This window comes from Parasteatoda tepidariorum, chromosome 9 (assembly GCF_982258835.1).
Source record: "Parasteatoda tepidariorum strain Cologne lab strain chromosome 9, Ptep-v5.0, whole genome shotgun sequence".
Lineage (NCBI taxonomy): Eukaryota > Metazoa > Arthropoda > Arachnida > Araneae > Theridiidae > Parasteatoda > Parasteatoda tepidariorum.
The window spans coordinates 94030246-94053675 of record NC_141763.1 but is presented as its reverse complement, the minus strand read 5'-3'; the positions used below and the strand labels follow the sequence as shown (position 1 = coordinate 94053675).

At 30.9% G+C, this 23430-nt stretch overlaps 1 protein-coding gene across 3 annotated transcripts in view; it reads right to left on the bottom strand.

Annotated features, from left to right (window-relative positions):
* LOC122270449 (pancreatic lipase-related protein 2) overlaps window positions 1-23430 on the bottom strand; it is a 100873-nt gene that overhangs the window by 24072 nt on the left and 53371 nt on the right. The window contains exons 5-7 of one of the 3 annotated variants that reach the window (XM_087152383.1): window positions 19879-19995; window positions 15026-15118; window positions 13572-13903 (exon numbers count right to left, since the gene is read on the bottom strand). The exons of 1 other annotated variant lie outside the window; for it this stretch is intronic. In XM_087152383.1, coding sequence (XP_087008509.1) covers window positions 13650-13903; window positions 15026-15118; window positions 19879-19995 — 464 coding nt within the window. In that variant the 3' untranslated portion in view covers window positions 13572-13649. Of the gene's footprint in view, window positions 1-13571; window positions 13904-15025; window positions 15119-19878; window positions 19996-23430 lie in introns of those variants that run through there. One more of the 3 variants, XM_043047800.3, reaches the window with a different exon arrangement.

The window sequence follows — 23430 nt, the reverse complement described above, 5'->3', positions numbered from 1 at the left end:
TTTTAAATGTGAAAGTTAAAGTCTAGTTAATTTTCACTATTGTAGAATGAAAAAGGTAATGAGATAATTTTAGAGACTTTACACTCATTTGAAAGTTTTTCAGACCACGCTTTTAAATGTGATTTTATTTGTCTTCAATTCGATCATTCCTAATTTTAGAATTTAGTTGTTCTTTTGATAATATCAATTTGTACAATAGTAGAATTTTTTAGGATACTATTTTTGCTCCCACGTCCGCTGCCCTCGTTAGCCGGATAAACCGTTGCCCGGGCGATACCACGTGGAGGTGAGGGTCAGCAAAGATGTTGTTTTGTGGGAGCTTTACGAGTGTCTTCCAGCGAAACAGTTTCCAGAAAGCTATTCCGCTGGGATATGCAATAATATTATTACACTCGATGGACATCGCCCTGTTTTTTTTTAATTTTTTTTTTTTTTTTTTTTTTTTTTTTTTTTTTTTAATTTTTTTTTTTTTTAATTACAGACTTATTTTAATATACAATTCAATAAGTCCTTTTTAATGTCATAGTCATTTTAATATCAGACATTTTTCAGTCATTTTAAATGTCATAGTCAATTTTACTGTCTGTCATTTTCGAAAATCGCTTCGATGTCAGCCATTTTTTTCTCAAAATCACACCATGGAGATACACATCCTTGAAGGAGCTATGCAAGTGCTTCCAATTCGATTAGAAAGCTTTGGCTCCTCTCCTTTACCAAAATCACTGGTTTTGGCTACATCAAACTTTTTTTCTCCATCAACATTCGCACAATACATTTTGGAGTGATCTATGCGAGCACTGCCAATTCTATAACAAAGCTTTGGCTCCAACTCGTCGCTATAATCACTGCCTTTGTCTCCACCAAATTTTTTGGCTTCATCCATATCCACACAGTTCATTTTAGAAGGAACTATGCGCGCACTTCCAATTCTATAAACACATTTTGGCTCCTCCTCCCCGCCAAAATCACTATTTTTGGCATAATCAAAGTTTTGTTCTACATCCATATCAAAACTATACAATTCCGAAGGAGCTATGCGTGCACTGCCAATTCTAACACAAAAATCTGTCTCCACCTCACCGCCAAAATCACTATGTTTGGCTCCATCAAAGTTTTTATCTCCATCCATATCAAAGCAACACAACTCGGAAGGAGTTATGAGTGCACTTCCAATTCTAACACAAATCTCTGGCTCCTCCTCCAGTATTATTTTAAAATAAATTCGTCTTACAATAACAATTTATTTCTGCAGAAACAACAACAGCAATAGATATTTAAATGGTTTATGGTGTCTATATTCCTTTTTAATATTTAGGACACGATTTTAATGAAAAACAAACCATATTTGCAATTAGTTATAACAGAGTAATGATACATATATATTTAAAAATAGTACATCAACGTTTAAAACAATACCGCATTAAAATAAATTTCTTCTAAAATAAGTAAGTTTAAGCTAGTACCAATAACATTTTGTGGAGCTTTGATGATAATTAACGGCGATGGGAGATGCTTAACTTAATGTTCTAAATTTTTATCCTGCAGAAATAATTCAGTTCTTTTATGAAAAATTAAAACTGGACTGACGTATTGTATGTGCAGCATTAAGTAGATTTAAGCTTGAAATTATAAATACAATGCTTTTTTTAGATGACTAAATTGAATAAATAAAATAGATGTTACTTACAGTTTTTTACGAATGTACCTGAAAAATCTCGAGAAAAATCTCGCCATAATCAATATAAATTGAATCGCAAAGAGCAGTTGAATAAAAATCGCCCAACTCACTCAGAAGCTTTTTACAAAGTGAAGTTTTTCATTGTTACGTGCCTTATGTATATTTCTTGCATTGTTTAGTTTCTTAAAAATTTTTATTCATTGTTAAGAGTATGACACAACAAACAAAATTTTAATTGTTTAGAGCCTTTTGAAACAAACCACTCTGTTAAAGTTGGATAGTTGTTTTAACAATAAGCACACCAACATAATTCTTTTAATATATATATATATATATATATATATATATATATATATATATATATATATATATATATATATATATATATATATATATATACATATATATATATATATATATATATATATATATATATATATATATATATATATATATATATATATATATATATATATATATATATATATATATATATATATATATATATATATATTCTTTACAAAAAATACAATATGTGCATTATACTTCTTAAATAAAATACATTTAAGAAAATGTATAGAATATTTAAAAAAACAAACAAAAACAATAGTATTATATCATAGTGCCCTTAGAACAATTCACCTAGATGAAAATAAAACAAATACTTTTTTTGTTGCTTTACATGCATACTATTTCGTTCAAAATCAGTATTAAATTTTCAAAATCAGTATTAAATAGTATTTGTTTTTATTTTTGAAAATTTTTAAAAAATAATCTTGCATAATCAATACATTGATCGCTGCTGAACAAATGTGCTTTCATTCGCATATTATAAAAAAAAAGAAATTTTTTTGTGGTAGTGTGCAATATTGAAGAAAAAAAAAATAACGAAGGCACAGATGTACTATTCAGTGGAAATTTTTAAAAATTTTTGAACGCTTATGCTGTGCATATAAGTATTCTTTGCCGATTTTTAAAAAATTCATGTCAAAGCTTGAACTTTAAAAGGAGAAAGTCTTTGGGTATTCAAGTAACATGCAAACAACAAGAAATCCCTTATTTATCTATCGTCTATATAAATCATCTATATGAAAAACTCTTCAGTTTTCTAACTCAATTTTATGTATGATCCAGTCTTGATAGTTGGAGAGCCTCATTTGAAATATTCCAATCAATTAGTGGAGATGATATTTACGTATAACTATCTCTGAAGAAATTTATTTTTTCTAATTATTCGAATTTCTTACCTTCAAAATAGGGTCATACTCGCAATCTGAGAAATAGGTTCCGAATATTTTGCTAAGAAGAGTGGTCAAAAAATTCATCCACTTCATGTTAATTTAATTTGTTTTGCATATTTAGCAATCTGAAAGAAGTCGTATTTTTAAAATTTCATATCTCATGAGTTGATCTACCTTATAAGTTTGGTTTATGTCATTTAAAACTTCTTAGATTAAATTGCTGTAAAATTAAGATAAATTATTTTTGCTCAATATAAAGTGAGCAATAAAAAAATTATAAAAAATAAGTAATTTTAATCCATTATTTTTCAAGCAGAATTATTGGATAAGGTCTTTTATAATCGTATTCAAACATTTCTTAGATCACTACATTAGTTCCGGAGCATCATTAATTATCAGAAAATGGAACGAAATTCTCACGGATCAAAATTAACCCTAAGATGAACCCAATTTTTCGATCGATCTCTGACTTAACCATTGGAAACCTGTTTTCTTAATTGCGGCTATTTTAAGGGTCATACATTCAAAATATGATCGAAAGCATGTTTACTTAGAAAAGTACAATTTTGCCATGTAAAATATCGTCATCACTAATTTCTCAACATATTTAAAGTTAGATTCTGGAACTATTAAGATTGAGTAATAGTGAGTGAAAATTCTATCATTAGGTCACACATTATATTCAAGTAATTAACTTTTTTTTCAGCACTGTTTCATTTATTTAGTGAGCTACGTGTATAATTATGTCATCTTTTTCATTTTGGCTCTTTAGTTAGTAAGGTTTTCCTATTTTTCTTTTCAAATACATATCCACTTAACATTTTATTTTAAAAATGCTTCACGCTCTGCTGCATTTCCTATAATCTAATTTCACAGTAAAAAAGAAAACTTAGTATCTCAAAACGTTAAGGAAGTATCTCAGAAATGATGAATTTCTTTACAGTAATGCATAACTGAGAGATAGAGCTACGCAATTCGAATAGTGTTTTGAATCATTGGCGATTGCATAAGATCACAATGAAACCATTGATCTACATTTTAATTCCTAGATCAGGAACTGTAGAAACTGCGAACATACAGTAAAAGCTCGATATAACGAATACGGCATAGTACAAGATCTCCGCTATTGCGACATATTTTCAAATAACCGTCAAAATTTTAAGGTGAAATATAAAAAAAATATATGTTTATGTTTAACACGAGTTAAAAATTACTATTCTTTCCCAATTGAGATAATTGTTTGTGAGGAAAGTGCATTATTTATGGTGTTTGATTGAGCTACATACAAAAAATGTTTTAATGGAAAACATTTTTATTTATTTATAAATTTAATAATACACAGTGGTGGCCAAAAGTGTGGACACTTTTTGAAAGTTTCATGTTTTTCAACTTTGTGTGCTTGTAGAATATATTAATTTTCACTTAAAAACAACCGTTTACATATCAAATTAAAGGTAATTTAATGTAAAATTTAATAATAAATACAGTATTACAATATCTGTATTACAAAAAAAGTTATGCAATTAATAGTAAGATCTATCTTAGATTTGCATTTTTTTGAAGTGATACTTACACAATCAATACTTAGTAGAATAGCCCTTAATTTTTAAGACAGCTTCACAGCGCCTTTTCATCGAGTGAACGAGTGTTTGGAGTTCATCTTTCGTAATCACATGGTGCCAAGAATCAATTATAGCTTCACTTAGTTGTCTTTTATTGAATGGACGTTTTTTTCGTACAAGAATTTTCAAACGTTACCACAAATTTTCAATTGGATTGAGATCAGGGCTGTTTCCTGGCCATGGTAATATATTTATGCCTTTATTTTGAAAGCATGCTTTGCATACTTTTGCTGTGTGGCATGGAGCTGTGTGGCATGGTTCTTGAACTTACTGCAATACCAGCTGCATTCATTTCACATCTAATGGCATCTGATGACATTTTTCTATCTTGAAGGCATAGCCATTTAATTTTTCTATCGGTAGTAGCACTTGTGCATCTTTTTCGACCTGATTTGGCATCCTGAATGCCAAAAAATACATCGAAACTGTCCTGAAACCAAAATTGATACCTTTCATCAGGGATCTCTTCCTCAACAACGAACCATTTATTTTTCAGCAGGATTCAGCTCCATGCCACACAGCAAAAGTATGCAAAGCATGCTTTCAAAATAAAGGCATAGATATATTACCATGGCCAGGAAACAGCCCTGATCTCAATCCAATTGAAAATTTGTGGCGACGTTTGAAAATTCCTGTACGAAAAAAACGTCCATTCAATAAAAGACAACTAAGTGAAGTTAAAATTGGTTCTTGGCACCATGTGAATACGAAAGACGAACTCCAAACACTCGTTCACTCGATGAAAAGACGCTGTGAAGCTGTCTTAAAAATTAAGGGTTATCCTACTAAGTATTGATTGTGTTAGTATCACTTTAAAAAAAATGCAACTCTAAGATAGATCTTACTATTAATTGCATAACTTTTTTTGTAATACAGATACTGTATTACTGTATTATTAAATTCTACATTAAATTACCTTTAATTTGATATGTAAACGTTTGTAAAGTGAAAATTAATATATTCTACAAGCACACAAAGTTGAAAAACATGAAACTTTCAAAAAGTGTCCACACTTTTGGCCACCACTGTAAGTGAAAAACGAACATCATTTTCTTCTTACAGTTTTAACCTTACATTAATATGAAGCACTTGGAAAACGACCCCTTTTAAAATATCATCTAAAATAGAAATTCGTTCGCTATTTTAAGTAAACCTGCTGTGGACACATATCTAACTCGCAACCCTTTATTACCCTTCTTCGCAACTTACTATTAATCCAACAGTCAATTATTATCAAGGACGTCAAAAGGTCACCTCATTTCCTTTTCTTTTGGCAGAACTTGTCACGAATTGGAAACATGTTCAAACATTTCTTCCGAGAACTCTTGTGCCTTCCCTTAGAAAAATACCATAGGATATCCGGATGGAATTTTGTTTAAGATAAAATTCTACCACACGCTTTTGCCATAAACAAACGCATATCAAAATTTCGCTATAAGCGTCTCGCATATGCTTGTTACACGTATATGATATAACTTTACACTTGGTAAAACCCTATTGGGAAACCCAATAGTAATTTTTTGTAGCAATTTTAGTCATAAAGTTATGATATGCTAGAGTCATGATTGCTTTTTTTCCATAGTCTATGGAAACATTTTTTACAGCTTTACCGAACTTTATCATGAAACCAATAAATAGGAGAATTTATGCATAGGCAACAATATTCAAGGGCCATTGAATTAGGGTGAGATGTTGGAACTTTTCAAAAGATTGATTATAATAACAAAAGGTAAGGGGAGATATTTAGTAATTAAACATATATATGAGAAATATATATGAACATATATATTAATATATATGAGAAGACAGTAATTATGTAAGAAACCAAAGAACACTTCCAGGACAATACCCGGATAATTCAAATCTTTGCGACGAAAATTATTTGGAAAATACGTAATAAGAAATAAAAAATAAATTATAATGGATTTACAGATTTCTGTTGGATCCTTATTGTTCATGAATTTAAAAATTAATCAGAACATCGAAGATTGAGCAGAATATTGTGGAAGGTAACAAAATATAACATTTGGTATTCACATAATTCACATAATACTGTTGTAGCTAATACGAAATTCACATAATATTGTTGTAGCTAAGAGGGCAAATTTGGTTCTACATTCTTCTAAAATCACTTGAATCGAAAATCAAGTTGCTGAAATTTTTAAAACCGTTGTCTAAACTAGTAGGACACCGATAAATTTCAAGAAGTTTTAAAACTCGATTTAGTCGGAAATTTTATTAAAATAAAATGACACAGTGCAAAAATTAAATTTAAAAAAAAGTCTTCCAAGTCGTTTTTTTTCCCGGATAGTAATCCGTCCGGCTATCCGCTTTACGCTTGGTGGCTGTCGTCCTGACAAGCAGTAGAAATTGCTAAGCTGAAATGCTTTTTTTTCGTTGATATAAACAAAAAGAATTTTAAATAACTATAAGTTTCTATAGAGTGAGTAAAATATACTAAAGAATTCTTTTGATTTTTTTTATCTATTAGTTTAATTAACGCCGGATCTGGTTTGTGGGAGTTGCCCACCATGGCTACTCTCCCATATGAATGATGCATGCGTAGAGAATGTGTCTACGAATTTATGTATTCCCATTTATCTATGATATTTTTCATAAACTTACCATTTTGTTATGATGTCCCACTATATTATACCATAAAAATTTCCATAGTAATCATAGGCTTATAGTTTCTTGCCATGCAAATGCCATACAAATTTCCATAGTTACAAAACGCTTCTGGTGTCTTCTCCTCTATAAGTTATCTAAGTTTCTATGATTAGTATAGATTAGCATAAGTGTGCCTATGGCAAACTTTGATAAGGTATACAGCCCCGGACCTGTAGCACGAAAGCGCATAGCGCTACCCCCGAGCCACCAGATCTCATATTTTGCAGCTATATTAAAATATTTAAATACCTATCGAAACTGCACCAATTACATTAAATTGGGAAGAAAAATTACCAAAATTAATCATCATTGGCATTAAATTTTTTTTACTTATTTCCTAAATAAATTAATCCCATTTGTCCATTAACTTTGATTTTAAGTACATAGATAACTTTTTTTTTGTCTGAGTTTGTACTTATTGCCAAATATAATTAAGAATCACTGGCGTCATCATCTGTTCATTCATGAAATTTCCTTTTTAGAACATAACTTATTATTTTTTTAATTATTATCTACTATTCAGTCAATTACCAAAATTGATAAAGCATCATTGTGGTTAATTAATATTTTTTTGCGGTTGTCTTAGAAAAATTTCACCATAAATTTAGTTTTCCTTTACATAGCTTCTTTTTAATTAGTACCTTTTAGCATAAGTAATTAAGCATTGGCATCAATAATAGAAGGACGAAAAGTAATTTTTCAAAATAATTTTGTGACTTTTTTCATTAGGTTTCTCCCTTTAGCTTATTTTGTTTATTTCAATTTAAATTCATTCCCAAAATTATTAAGCATCATTGATGTACTGTGATATACTGCTATACGACTATATCATCATGATATACTGCTACTACAATTAATTGACTTATCAGTCTATTGAGGCAATTCATTGACTTAAAAGTCAGTTACCAGAGAGTACCCTCTGGTACACTCTATACCTCTTAATTCTGGGCTTTAAACTTTCAGCTCTTAATTTCAACTTTTTTTTGTCCTCCTCAACCTCTTCCAACCATCTTTTCCTTCGAATTCCACATGATCCAGAGCTTCCATATTTTGACTCAAAGACCTGTCTCACAACTCTGTTGGTGTTCATCCGATGAATATGATCCAATTACTTTTTTCTGCTTATCTTTAAATCAGTGACTGTATCAATGTCTTTATACTTTCTCAAATATTCAGGCGTTCATGTACTCCGGAACTGAGAAGAAACTGATCAAAAATTGGCTCTAGGTTGTTTTAAAAATAAAGAAAATACCCTCATTACCAAAAACTCTTTTCCTAACAGTTTTACAAGTGTACAAGTGTTTTACAAGTGTATTTACAAGTGAGATCTCTTTCAGCTCTAATTTTTTTTAAAATGGATTGAAGAAGTTGTCCCATTAATTATAAAATTTTCACCATAATTTACTTTCTTCTGGATAAGAAACAGTCTGGTATACATGTCGAAACTTTTAATCACTCTTCGTAAGCTGGGATATTTTTTGGGATATTTTATAATTTTAATTTGCTATTTCGTTTCATAATTGCTACAATTATAGGCTGCATAAATAAAATGAAATCAAACTATTTTCAATTAACTTATTTTTTTAATAAAATTCAATATTTGTATATATTTTACAGTACCTAAAAAATTAATCCTAAAAAAATGATCCCGCAACTATTCCTGGAAAATGAAATTAACATTCTTGTTTAATTTATTTAATAAATAACATAGGTTATAACTCAGTTCTTAAAAGCTTCTATGATAACATTCTAGTAACTAAATTGTGACGACAATTCTCAATTAAAATGTATTTTCTCTTTTTTATAGTTTCATAGTTTTAGATAAGTCTAGTTGCAAACCTTTTCGCAAATAAGCAGATGGTTATAAATGTAAAAACACACAAGCTTTTCACACAGACTTCAAAAAGCTGCCAAAAATTGCCTTTCGTAATAGGTTAATGGACAGAATTTTAATGGTATCGTTTACAATCGTTGGGAGGTGCTGATATGCCACATGATTCTGTTTTGTTGAAAATAATGTTTGCATCTATTTTTTTAAGGTATTTTTCCGATACGAGATAATGCTAAAAATTAAATTGGTGTTCATATATAATGGATAAAAGTTGTAAAGCATTAACATTTCAGAGATAAAGAAATAAAAAAATAAAAAAGTGTTGCTGTCAGTTGCATTGATACTAGTCAGCCATAAAAAAGATCCTTGAATAACAGAGAACATGGAATACGATTCTTTAATTTCATTCGCATCTATAATCAGTAAAACACAAACTATAAAATTGATTTAAGAATTTAATTTCACTCTAAAGTCATAGCGTTTTAGAAAAGCAAATAAAAAAACTATGACAGTGATGCTCCTTCAAGATATTTACAAATTATTTTCAAGTTTTTCAAATTAACTTACCAAAGATAACTCTTGGCAGCCATAAAGGTACTAGGAAGAAAATTTGTTTCACTCTCTTTCTCATGCAAATTATCTAAGGTGCCAACCCTTAAGCAACAACTTCAAATGCTATTTAAAGCGATATAACAGATTAAGGTTAACTCAATCTTGTCCACATTGTGTAATCCGCTGCATGAAGAACCGCGTAAAAATATTTTCGACAAGAGGGTATATCAGGGCTAAAGAGAAGATACAGAAATGCTGGTTCATTCCATACTCAAATCTGAAGCTATGATACCACACCTCATGACGTCACGCTGCACACAGATCTCAAAAATCAGAACTAGAGGATATGAAAACTTTACTGCTTATACTTTCAGTAAGAAATGAGTTGAATGATCAACGCTTTTCTGAGCTTCAACGCTGATAATAGCTGTCAAACTTTACACTGCTAACAAGTTATTTCTTTTCAAAAATATAGTATTCATAAGTTTTCTTGGTATTCCTTACAGCATTAAGAAAAATTTTTTGAATTTTGAGAAATATCTCTATGGTTGCTGTCATCGTTTTTTTTAATCAGTTTGTAATTTTAGTTTTTAACTTTTACTGTAAAATAAATGAAAGCATCTAAGAACACTTTTATAGAAACACATTGTCCAAGAATAATATGTACAACTATAAAAGTATCTTTATGTTTTATTAATTTAATATTTTATTAATTAATATTTATTATATTACTCTTGCTCATATATATTTAAAATTAAGGCTTTATAATTAAAACACATATTTTGAATAATGACATTAAAAAATATCTTATTAAATTTAAAGAATTTTTAAGCGTTAATAACTTTTATTTTTGAAGTTCAGGATTTTCTTTTTTCGACCTAGTAGATTTTTTTCTTCTTTTCTGTTTCAAGTTAAGAGACAGTATAGTTTTCAATGGCGAAATTAAAAGTTCTTAAACGCCTAAACGAAAAAACATGAAACTTAATGATTTTATTCACAGCAGGATAAATTCTTTTAGTACATTTTCTAATTTTTTTGATGTCACTTTTCTAATTTCTGATATAAAACATGGAAAATTGCTTTTTCTCATTTTGTGTTTCATAAAATTATAACTATGTTTCACGTGTTCATGTGCAAGGCACTTAAACTTTTTTTAGAAATTTTTTAATTGCCTACAGAACACTTTCATGATTCTTTTTAATTTTAAAAGTTGCCAAATTGAGCATTAAAAAGTAATATATGACAAAGCCATGTCCTGAAGGGGTTTATGTCGATCACAAATATTAAATATTAATTTTTTTTGACGAAACTTGAATTTACTAGTCAGTGTAATATATATACAACATTGAATTTTCCTTTCTTTTATTTCTTATTAAAATTTCGTTTTTTTTTTCTGAAAAGTTTTGCGGAAAATTTGTATTTGAAGCTATTGCTAAAATTAATTCTGCTTGACTATGTAGCTCAACAAACATTTTTGTTGCACAGTTTGGTTGACAAATAATTTCATTTTAAGATTGTTTGTTCAATTTATGTGTTGTAGAATTTCATATTTCATGATGAAAAGCACATAAAAATGTGGAAATAATTAACAAAATTAAACGTTTTGTGTTTGGTACAACTATAGAAAAAAAGAGTGTCTTATTATTATTTTGGATAATTGCAAATGCAATATCGCTATTGCGCTGACTGTATTTTAATTGCAAATATGTAATTTTTTCCCACTTTTTAGGTTGCATTAAGTTATTGCAATAAAAGTATTAAGTTTGCAATTATACACTGAAATAAAGTTTGCCGAATATTTACTTGAGTAAAAAAAGTTAAAGTGAACCAGTTTTTTTAATATAAATCTTTAATAGTCAAGAATATTTGTGCGTACCCATTTAAAAATCTTTCAAGGATTTTATGGATTATTATATTTATCTCTTATGATAAATTATTTAAATTTTATTTTCAAAGCATTTATATAAAAAATTTATTTTGTACTAAAAATTTTGAGTTTTGGGACCTATTTTTTTCCGTAACCCAAATTTCTCTTCAGTTTTTAAAAGAGAACTTATGGCAATTAAACAAGACCTTGAAACTATTTTCAACTTGTGTGACTTTCGAGTGTTGGATTCTTTAGTAGCAGATCCCTTCGCAGTCGCAGATCCGTTCAGAGTCGCAGATCCCTTCAACACCTTAACAACTGGATTGTAGTTAGAGATAAAACTAGATTTTCCCTTCTTCTTTAAATGTATTTCAAGGTTCTACAATGTTAATTTTCAGTGGATTCCATCTCTTGTTGACATTTATGGCAAAGAGCAAGCGGATTGCTAAGCCAAGGAGGGCTGTAGACACTCTGCACATTCCTTTTCCGCCCTTACCTACTCAGAGCATCAATCTAAGGTTAAATATGAAATTTCGAAGTAGTGTGAGACCTCTTCCTGTCACTACTGGTATGCAGGTAAGGAACTGAGCTCTTCATTTGTTCTCAACTTCTGACAGAGCCTCACGAACGGCGAGACTAGCAAGTGAACACATAAAGTCTCTCTCTCTTTGAGGCCAGGAGGATTTTTGCAGTCTGCTCTATACGTCAAGAACAGTAGAACACATCTTGGACTGCTTGGGTCCTTCCAGGGAAGACTTATATGCTTCTCCCCTTCTGGTTCTCGATTTTCGGAGGATTAACGGTCTAAAAGATCTTGTCTCCCTTCGTCAGACAGTTGGAGAATAGGCCGCAATAACAACAGTTTTGACACTGTGCTGACTAAGCCGAAATGCCCCTGTCCACAATTTATTTATTTCAAATGGCAGAGGTGAATTGACAGGTTAAAAAGCAAAAACACAGGAACAAAACAAGAAAGTAAAAAGTCATTTCCTCAGGAGTGCTCTTGCTTCCCAATATCGCTCGGTAGACGACGACTCGCGGAGGGCCCTGCAGCACAGGATGTGGCCGCCATCCAAAACAGCTTGGCTCTTACACAGAGAACAATAGGGATCAGGTGCCAACCCTAAACGAACCAGGTGCGCTGCTAAGCATTCATGTCCGGTATATAGTCGAAACTGAGCCAACGCTTCTCGGCGCGGCCCGTCTGGAATGGTGTTTAGTCAAAGATCTCTCCACACTTTGGTTTTTACCCTTTCTGATAATTGGTGATGGAAATCCTCATTGATTTTTGATCTAACAATCCTTTTTAAAGTTGAGAAGGGGACTGGGCTACTAAGAGTCTTGTGCCTCTCTTTGCCAAAACATCAACCTTCTCATTTACTGCAATATCACAGTGCCCTGTCCATAATAACATCCTAGATTTTTTTTGTTGTCTAATTTAGTTTCTGACACTTTGTTTTATTCCCAACAATTAAGTGACCTTAAGATCTCTACTCCATTTCTATCTATAATTTGTAATAGAAGACTTTTGTTACTAAAATTATGAAAGTTTTTGTTTGGCTTTTGTTACTAACAAACTAGCTAATAAAATTTTTTAGACATTTAAAATATAATTAGTAAATTGGTAAATTTGTAATTTGACTGTTTATCAAAGCTTCATGGTCACATGAGATGCTTTTTGCAAATAATTTGCTATTTTTGTACTGATATAAGTTTGAAACAGCTACTCAAGACCGTTCGGTCAACTTTAGCTTATTTTTAGCCAGTACCCTCTGTGTTTTCTCTGAAAACGGTGCAAAGCGTTAATATGGCCAAAAGCCACAGTTTTGACATAAAGAGTTTGTGGTCTAATTTTCTATTATTTAGAAACCTACTCCAATGATGCATTAAGTTAAATTACTTTTAAAATATTTTACTTTTCAGTTCACTGAAAAGCCCAGACAATTCTTTGCAGCAAAATGGCACAAACAGTTTAAAATTATGGTTTTGTTTCAAGTGTAAGGCATATAAACTATGGCCTTTTTACTTTTCTTGTTGTAGGAGCTTTGAAAAACCTTGTTAATGAAGAATATAAAAACTATTTCTTAAATAAATGCAATCTAGACCTTTATAATTTAATCAGGATTAATAATTATATTGTAATCAGAAGTATATAAAATTAAGGAGCTTTAATATTTGAAGGAGAAGCTTATTTGGGTTCACAGTAGGGAGCTTTACTGGTGGTGTCCAAGAAATAATTGAGTTGATAGGGTGGTTTGACAGCGTGATATCCCATCCTGTTCGTGAATGGAGTATCCTTGCAGAGTCCAGCCTTAAATCCTTCATAGGAGAAACACGCGTATGAAGTGTACTGACAAGTACTGATGGAAGACTGAAAATTATCCAGAACTCGCAGATGGCTGCACTGATTTGGAATTGTCTTCTTATTATATTTGCCTAAAACTGAAATAACAAAATAGTTAATTACAAAATAGTTAAGTTTTTGAGTTAATTACACCAGTGAAAAATGTGTAGATACATATTTATTTAAAGCATAATTCAAGATTTTAATAGGATGCTATATCACGTAAGGGACTGGATTAATAGTGTCCCAATATTCCTGATGGAAAAATATTTTGTCCTGATATTTATGATTCGCGTGTGTGTTCAGGATATCCTATTTTCAAAGGCGAGTTTTTGAAATTTTGGATTCAATTTTATATTTTAATGTTTGTAGAAATTGTAAAATTCGATAATTCCATTTTAGGGAGGGTCTGCTAATTATATTCAAACATGCAATCTCTTCCGCAAGAATTATTGCTCAAGCAATTTTTGGGCTTCTGACTTCTAATGTTGAACTCCGTAACCCTGTAATTTGAGCCCAATACAGAAAACAAGGGAGCTCCTGGATCAAGTATTGGGAGAAATTTCCCTTCGCAGAGGAATTTTGGTTGAATTAACTTGCATTTGTGCTAAACGGAGAACAAAACCACCTTCTCGCCAGACATCGTATTCGACTGTTGCGATCGCGAATTGTGATTTTAGTAAATTTTTGAAATTCTAATCAAGTTTTAAAGAACCATTTTCATTATCGGCGATTTTTTAGCATATGAATGAAAACCTGGTTGGGGGAAATTATTTACCCGCATAAAACTTGGCAGATTCTCGGTCACATGCGATTTTTTACGCATGCGAAAAAATCGTATTCAGTGAGAACAGTCCTTTAGGCTCGGTATGTGTAGTCAGGAATATGGCTATTGCGTCAAAAAGTTTCACCACTAATTTTTTAAGGTACGGTACTTTTATTTACGCTGCTATATGGACTATTGGCATTGGTCTGGGAAGCGTAACTGAGGATGATGCGGAGACAACATACATACGTCACATCCTGTTTTACAGGGAGGACACATTCACACACCATCCATCTGCAGACCGTAAATTTGACCTGGACCAAACCACGATCAGTCTCCCCTCCAGTACCCCCAGAGGGATGGATTTGTTATGGGAACTTGGAGGACTTGGTGATCCTGACAGACTTAATGTGCACCGATGACTCGTTAAAAGCGGCTGTAATGAAATACCTACGTTTAATGGCAGGTTTGTAGTCGCAGCCGGGTTGATGACGACCACCGTTGATCGAGAAGACAGCATGCCCAATAACCGGACCTTCACCAATGCCTGAAAGAGATAATTTAAAGGAATTTATTTCATAAATCTCGAGTGAAAATCTGGAAAAAAAGTTTTTTTCCCTTCTTTAACTGGTTGCTACGGTGTTGCTCTATCTTTATTATAACAGCTATAGATCAAATCATAAGTAGCTACCCCATAGAGATATATTTTTTTTTCTGAAAGTTATAAAATGGAAAATTTTCTGGGGTACTATCTAAGCTATTAAATTAATAAGATATTCTAAAGTTAAGCTCTCATTCATTGGAGGCTACAAGTAAGCACAACAGGAGTATTTTCCTCTTAAGCCCTGGATACTTTGAAGCATACTTAAAAGATACTTGAAAGTATCTGAGTATCCAGGATTTTATTTTGATGTACTCTGATATATTCAGGCATAGAATCTGTAATTTAAAAGTCTTTAATCTTATTTTAAGGTGAAAAGTTTAAATATAATTTTTGATTGACTATTATGCATAGATGTTTTAATAAAAAAATCTAAATTGAATCTATGAACTTACTATATTAATCTGCGAATATCTAAATTGAAAACAAAATATGTAGAAATAACTGCATATTTCTCAACAAATAAATAAATAAATATTTTAAGTTATTAAATGACCTATGAATATTTGAAATGAAAACGTGAAAAACTGTATATTTCTCAATAAAAAGTAAAATGAATTTTTTATTTTGATAAACGATGCTGACGCATTTCGTGAAGAGCGAAGAATGCGATAGGATCAATTTATTGAATCCAAAACTTGTGATAAAAAAGAAATAATAATACGATATTGATCGCAATTTTTCTCTAAACACTTTTCTTATCCTGTCAGCATCAAGATTATTTGATATATATATACATTATAATGCTCTAATTATCTGGAAATTTCGGAATTTGTAGAAACAAATTCCGAAAGAAAAAGCAAAATTTCCTATGATTTGTTATTTATAAAATTAACATAATTTGAAACTCATAAAACATAAGAATAAAAGGGAAGGGGACATTTGTGAACATTGAATTTTAATTTCTGGTTTTGTGTTTAAATAATTTCAACGTTCACTTTTTCTATGAATTTTGTAAATTTTTTTTTGCCTTCTAAAGTTTTATAAATTTAAATTGATATTTATTGCGTTTTAAATTCTTAAAAAAATTTTTTTTGTTACATTTTTTATGAAATTTAGGGTTAATCTGAATTTTCGATTCCTTCGAAATTTACTTCGAAATTGTTACTTTTTTTGTCTTGTACTTGTACTTTTTACTCGTTATTTTTTAAAATCAAGACTTTTTAATTTTTAATCGTTACTTTTGCTTAAAGTGCTTGTACTTTTACTTGTTACTTTTAAAAAGTAACGTTCCAATGTTTGGTTCCTTTACTAGGAGCTTTCTTAGATGCATCCTTAACTAGATGCTTCCTATGTTCAGAATCAGAATTGGTAGTATAACATTGTCATACCAGCCTACTCAACTGGATTTTCCAGTAGACTACTGGATTTTGCCGGTTTCTCCCGGTTTTAGTGCATATTTAGAAAATTTCCTAATTTGAGTAAGTTTCCTAAAAAAACTATTGAAATAGCATTTTTGCACAGATTATTGCTTGTTTGAATATTTAAATACGTATTACTAATACACAATGAAACGAGCCTCATTCATAGAAATCAGTTTAAAACTTTTTTTGTTCTAAATTGTTCAGTTTTTTTTAATTATTCAAAACTCCTTTTTTAAGTGAATTAAAAAAGTCTTTTTTAACTATCTTTGACGAATTATGCCTATTTATTAAATCATGAGTAAACAGAATACATAGCATTTCAAAGTCTGTCATAACTGGAAAATATTGCATTTTTTTTAATGACCATAAAAATCCCTAAATTTACCCATGAGTAAAATATTTAGTACATTACGCAACAGTTATCATGAAATTTATATTTCATGAAATCTACAAGATTTTTTGCCTGTCTGTGTTGGCAGCTATGCATTGTGATCGCTTATCACTTGACAGAAAATATTTTTTTTTCAATCTAATGCCATTAACAGAAGGAGTTTCCTTTATAAATGCAGCAACTAGTATAATGGTGCTATCTTCTTCCCTTTCTAACTGCCGCAGTTACTTCAATGGAGCCATCTTCTTCTCTTTGTAACTGCAATGGTGCTATCTTCTTCCCTTCATAACTGCATCAGCTAGTACAATTGTGCTATCTTCTCCCCTTCATAAGTGCAGCAGCTAGAACAATGGTACTATCTTCTTTCTTCTGCCATTATCTTATTATTTTGTTTATGAATGAAATGAGTTTATTTTCTGAGATTCTCTTTTATTGTGAAATAGGATAAAGAAAATTGACTTTTTATAAGTTGCAAACTAAGCAATATGACAAATCTTAAGCAATATAGAGTCAAACTTAAGAGCCATTTAAAAAAAATCTAGCAAATCAGGCAAGGTTGGATACTTAACGTTTTTGATTTTGCTGAAATTTTTAGGATGTGTTTTTTACGTAAAACTATTATTTGCACTTACCCTTTTAAAGAATTTTTGAATGACCTGTGCTACAAAGGTCTACTGAAAGTATTTCTGTCTTAATATTTAGTTTGAAAGCAGTAATTCCACAATAGTACCGTATGTAATTAGATGAACTTTTTTTTCTTCAGAATTCTAGAACATCTTCAGTTTTGAGCCTCTTCTCCTCAAATTTTTTTCTTCGTAAAATGAAGAAATGAAACATGATTAGAATACTTTTGCATAAAAAAACACATCCTACAAATTTTCATCAAAATCAAAAATATCAAATATCCAACTGACTCTTTAAAAAAAGGCTATTAATTTTACCTCTGTGCTAAGTTAAGACTATAAAGCCTGTAGTTTTTATTAAAATGCTATTGAAATCGACAAATAAAAAATACATAAAGTGCAATTATGTCAGATTAAAATATACCAAAAAATTTTCCGAAAAAACACAGTGGAAAACTTTCCGGGGAAAATTTTGTTCCTCACATAGATAATATATTCGAAGGATTAGCTAGGGTTCCATGGAAAAGTGATAGGGGTTTCAAGAGTTTAAACTTTTTTAAATCAGTAATGATTTAAAAGAGTTTAAACTTTTTTAAATCAGTAATGATTTTGGAAAACTGTCATTATGTTTATATTTAAACAATAAACCATAATTTATTTGATATTTTGGTAATTTTTATAAAATTATTTAAGTAAAATGTCAGTTAAAAAAGATAAAGCAAAATTACTTTTCTAAATTTCCTATTCAAAATAAAATGACCAATTCAGGAACAACGAATTATGTTCCTCTGATCACTATTCTCAACTTTTAATACAAATCTTTTTCAAAAACCATAATATTTTATTTATTTTCAATAAATGCATGCACCAAAAGCGAATTCTGAGCTAGACTACATTTGCGAGGCTTGCGAATTCAACTGTTTGACATATAATCATATCATTTAAAAAGTTTTATTGATAAGACGATGATTGAGAACAATTTTATTCCTCACGTTAAATATTATCAAAATAACTACTATTCTTTGTTTGGTTAGTAAGTTCACTGCCTCTAATAAATTTTATATATTAACTTAGAGTTCACCCCCGAAAATGCTCTTTCATTTAGGGTTCCGATGCCGTAAAAAATTGAAATAGAATATGCAAACCAAGTTGAATGACGCAGAAGAATAATTTTTTTTAAATGTTTGTTTTCTATTGCGTGAAATTTCTTAACGGATTTAGGTATTTTCACGTCTCTGATTTCAAATCTGCAATCGGCTTCTCTTCCCAAACTACAGGGTATCTTTAAAATGATATGTTTTTTAATAACAGTCGTTGAATAGTCCACCAATTTTTTGGGTTTACGACTACTAATGTTCAAACCCGTAGCCTTGTAGTTTTGAATCCAATCCAGAAGACAAGGAAACTCCTGGATCAAGTATTGTGAACAATTTGTTTGCATTTTCTCCTCAATGTCCTGCACGAAGGCAAATTTCTCCCAATACTTTATCTCCCAATACGTTTATTTGTTTTCTGTTGTGTGAAATATCTCAACGTATTTTGAGTTTTTTCACGTCACTGTTTTCAAATCTGTATTCGGCTTCTCTTTCCAAGCTTTAAATGATTTTTTTAATAACCGTCGTTGAATAGTCGACTCAATTTTTTGGGTTTACGAATACTAATGTTCAAACCAGTAGCCTTGTAATTATGAACCCAATTCAGAAGACAAGGGAACTCCTAGATCAAGTATTGGGACAAATTTGCCCTCGCGGAGGATTTTTTTGATGGAACTAACCCGCTTTTCTCTACGAAGGCCAATTTCTCCCAATACTTAATCCAAGAGTTCCCTTGTCTTCTGGTTTAGGTTTAAAATTACAAGGCTACTGTGTTGAACAATATGTGACGGCTGTTCAACGACGGTTATGAAATAAAAATCTCCAATTCAGTACCCCCTGAGGTATGATTTGTTTTGGGAACATGGAGGAATTTGTGATGTAACGTGCATCAGTCACCATTTACTACTTCTGCCGGTGGGGTTCGAACTCACGGCCTTTTGGGCATGGAGCCAACGTCTTCCCAATTTGGCTATCCCGTCCTTAGGTTTTGCGTAATATAGCTGATTCCAGCACCTGTGTCATTTAACCCTATATTCAATTGGAGGAATTTATGGTTGGATTGAAAAAGAGAACCCTTTTAGGAAGATTTAAGAATTCGGTCTCGGAACTCGGTTGGAGCATATCTGCAGCCTATGAATGTCTGCAGAGTATGATCTGAGGGTATGGTTCTTACCAGTATAAGCACTATATCCAGAGTTCGTCTGTAAAACATCAACAAAGATAGCATCACTCCTATCTAAACAGACTTCATTGGGTGCATTGTCAAAGTATGGACCTCCTGGATCCAAGGCTAAAAAATAAATTAAAACGAGTTACAAAATTTTATGTATGTGCTCGAAATTATCAATTTTTATAAAAGTGTAAGAGTTTGTCAAATTTTAATAAAGGGTATGAACTTATCAAACTTCAGTAAAATATGAAAGTGTTTGAATTTATCAATTTTTTTTAAAAGAAAAATGTGCGAACTTACTAAATTATATTCAAGTACTTATTCAAACTTTATAAAATTGTATAAATACAATAAATAAATAGCTTATTAAACTTTATAAAAGTTAAGAACTTATAAATATTCTTAAAGTTAGGAAACGTATCAAATTTTCGAAAAGCGTATAAGCTTATCAAATTTTATTAAATGGTATGAAACTATCAACTTTCATAAAACTGTAAGAAATAATCAAATTGTAAAAGCATTGAAAATTTTATAATGGTGTAGAACTTATGAAATTATGCAACAGTGTAAAAACACATGAAATTTTATTAAAAAATATATATAAGCACTCATTAATTATTATAAAAGTTTATGAACTTATCAAGTTTCATGAAAAAATAAGACCATGAACCGTTTAATGAAATATCAAATTTTATAAAAGTATTTCAATGAAATCTAATAGAAATGTACAAACACTTATCAAATGTTATAAAAGTTTATGAACTTATGAAATATCATTAAAAATATGTAATCATCAAATTATATAAAGGTGTAAGAACTTATCAAATTTTTAAAAAATTTTCAATGAAATCTAATAAAAATATACAAACACTTATCAAATATTATAAAAGTTTATGAGCTTACATGAAGTTTCATAAAAAAGTATGGAATTGTCAAATTTTATAAAAGTGTTTCAATGAAATCTACTAAAAATGTACAACCACTTATCAAACTGGCAATAAATTTCATATTTGTACTAGCTGACTTTCTGGCGAAACAAGCGACTAATCTTGATTACATTTGTGATGTAAGTCACCCAAAATCTTTTTTTAGACTTGCAGCCAGGCATAAAGTTCAAACTGTGAGGAATGAACAATATTAAGCTTTTACAAATGCTTCACTGACTAAACTCTTCTTTCCATCTGTTAATCAAAGACTTAAAAACCAAACTTTTTTCTGCCACTTTCATGTGACGCAATTTCTCACAGGACACGGCAACTTCAAGACATATTTGAAAAGATTTGGCTTAAGTTCCAGTGATCTATGTGATTGCAATATTGGAGGTACACAAGACGTTGAGCATTTTATTGTAAAATGCTCACATTTTGAGAAAAATAGAAAAAACTTAATAATTGCCTTAAAGTCGCTCAATATTAACTTTCCTCCCCCTCTTCGCACTTTTATGGGAAGCAGAATCATCTTCAAACTTTTCTGCAAATTCATTGATTCAGTTTTGAATGCAAATTTATAAATCACTTTGTTTTGTGTACTATTTTAATTTTTCTTTTTTCTCATCCTTTTTGTAAATGCTTTTTTTAATTATTATTATTATTTTTCTTTTCTAAATTTTACATGCCCTCTTAGTATGTACTTCTGTTTAAATATCCTACATTGTCTGCAACCATACTTACGTCTGTAAGCCTCGTGTTGTACTTTTTCAGTGGTGCACGGGGAATCATTTTGTTCATGAATACAGAAAATAAAAAAATACTAGCTCTATCGAAATTATTTTAATTTACGCACAAAAAAAAGTATCTTTTATGATAATAACCAACCAATGATCTTTTTTTCGCCCTAAAAACATTCATTCAAATTCGATTCTTTGAAAAATGATGACAAGGTTTAAACATATGTGTAGTAGCTATGTTTTGTCAAAAAGAAAAAGAAGAAAAAAAACCTCAATGGAAATTGGTTAGAAATCATCTTATTATTTTACTTCCAATTTAGGCACTCTAGTTGAAAAGTATAAGAACTTATCATATCGAAAAAAAAATAGCACTAGTACTTTATTTTCATTGTATTTAGAGCTGCATGGTGGGTTATTAGTGGCGGTCTATGAAGCATCCCTGAGGATGATCCGAAAACATGGCAATCACAATTTTGATCCTCTAAGGAAGGGATGACTCCCCAGCCGAACAACCTGAGAGCGAAGTAAAGTACTTTACGGTAGAACAACTTAAGGACCCATACCGGACACCCTCGGTCCCAATGCAAGCTGATCAAAGAGGTGATCATCCGCTCACTGACCGCTACCAGTGATGCTTGACTTTGGTCAAGGAATAAACATATGGGAAGAAGACTAGCTTTCGTAGACATAATGCAAACCTGTCCCCCAAGGTTTGGCGTGGTCCTTGCGTGTAAAGGAAAAAACAACATTTAGGGGCACAGCAGCTGAAGTTCTTGAAACAGGTTTCAAACCTTCTCTCCTCTCCCCCACTACTGGTATTAGGGAGAAGAAGAAAAGAATTTCTTTCTATTTATGGATGGTGTTTTCAGTATAAATGTAAACAATAACAATCTCGAGCTGTATGCCTGCTCTAGTTCCGGCTAGGAAGTTTGCAGCAGCTTACTACATGTTATTCTGCGAGGCGATATTTTCAAACGGATAATTTTTTTTTCAATAAAAGAAATAAATTAGATAATTTCTGAGCTCAAATCTGCCGTATTTCATAAGATATTAATGTTATTATGTAATTCTGGCGAGTTTGAAGTGAAAATTTGTTTTAGTTATTTAGAAATATATTGTTAAAAAAGGTGACATGGTTGCTAGATTTTGAATCACTTGCTTTTTTGGCAGTCTTGATTTGGCCTCTTTCCGTTTGTTTATTACTGTTTGTTCGTGTTGCAAGCTGTGCACCATCTTACGTTAGTGTTAGCATATTGTTCGAGGAGCAAGATCAAGTTTATACATTAAAATTCAGGTTTAAATTTGAAAGTTGGCATACATCATTCACAAGGTGGGAAGTGTTTTATGACGATTTTTTTTTCATATGTTAGGTTTACATATTTATTATTGATCAAACGACATGTTACTACTACTTAACACTACTATTATATGACACAACAAGAGCCACTTCGAATTCATTGTGAATTAATAAATAAGTAATCAAATACCACGTTTGCAAGAATCTTAAAACACAATGATCACGTTGTGAGCCTACACCGGCTTTGAAATACACCGGAAACAGTAACCAGGAAGTATAAGCGGTATACAGCTTGCAGCGCTCCCTATTGTCGGAAACACCATGCATTGTTGGTCAGCTCTACATTTTTACTCTATTTATAAACTGTGCTGTACTGTTAATAAATATATTCCTTTGCGAAACCATTTATATCATCCATGTTGATCAAATCTGCTAACACATTTTGACATAAAAAGAAGGAATAAAAGGCCGTTGGCGGGAAGCAGTGCACCTAATCATACATTTAGAGTTTGCCCAACAACCGGTCCACAGATGACGCATCTTTTGACACTTATGCGCATGCCCTGGATCTTAGTACATATGATGCTCTGTT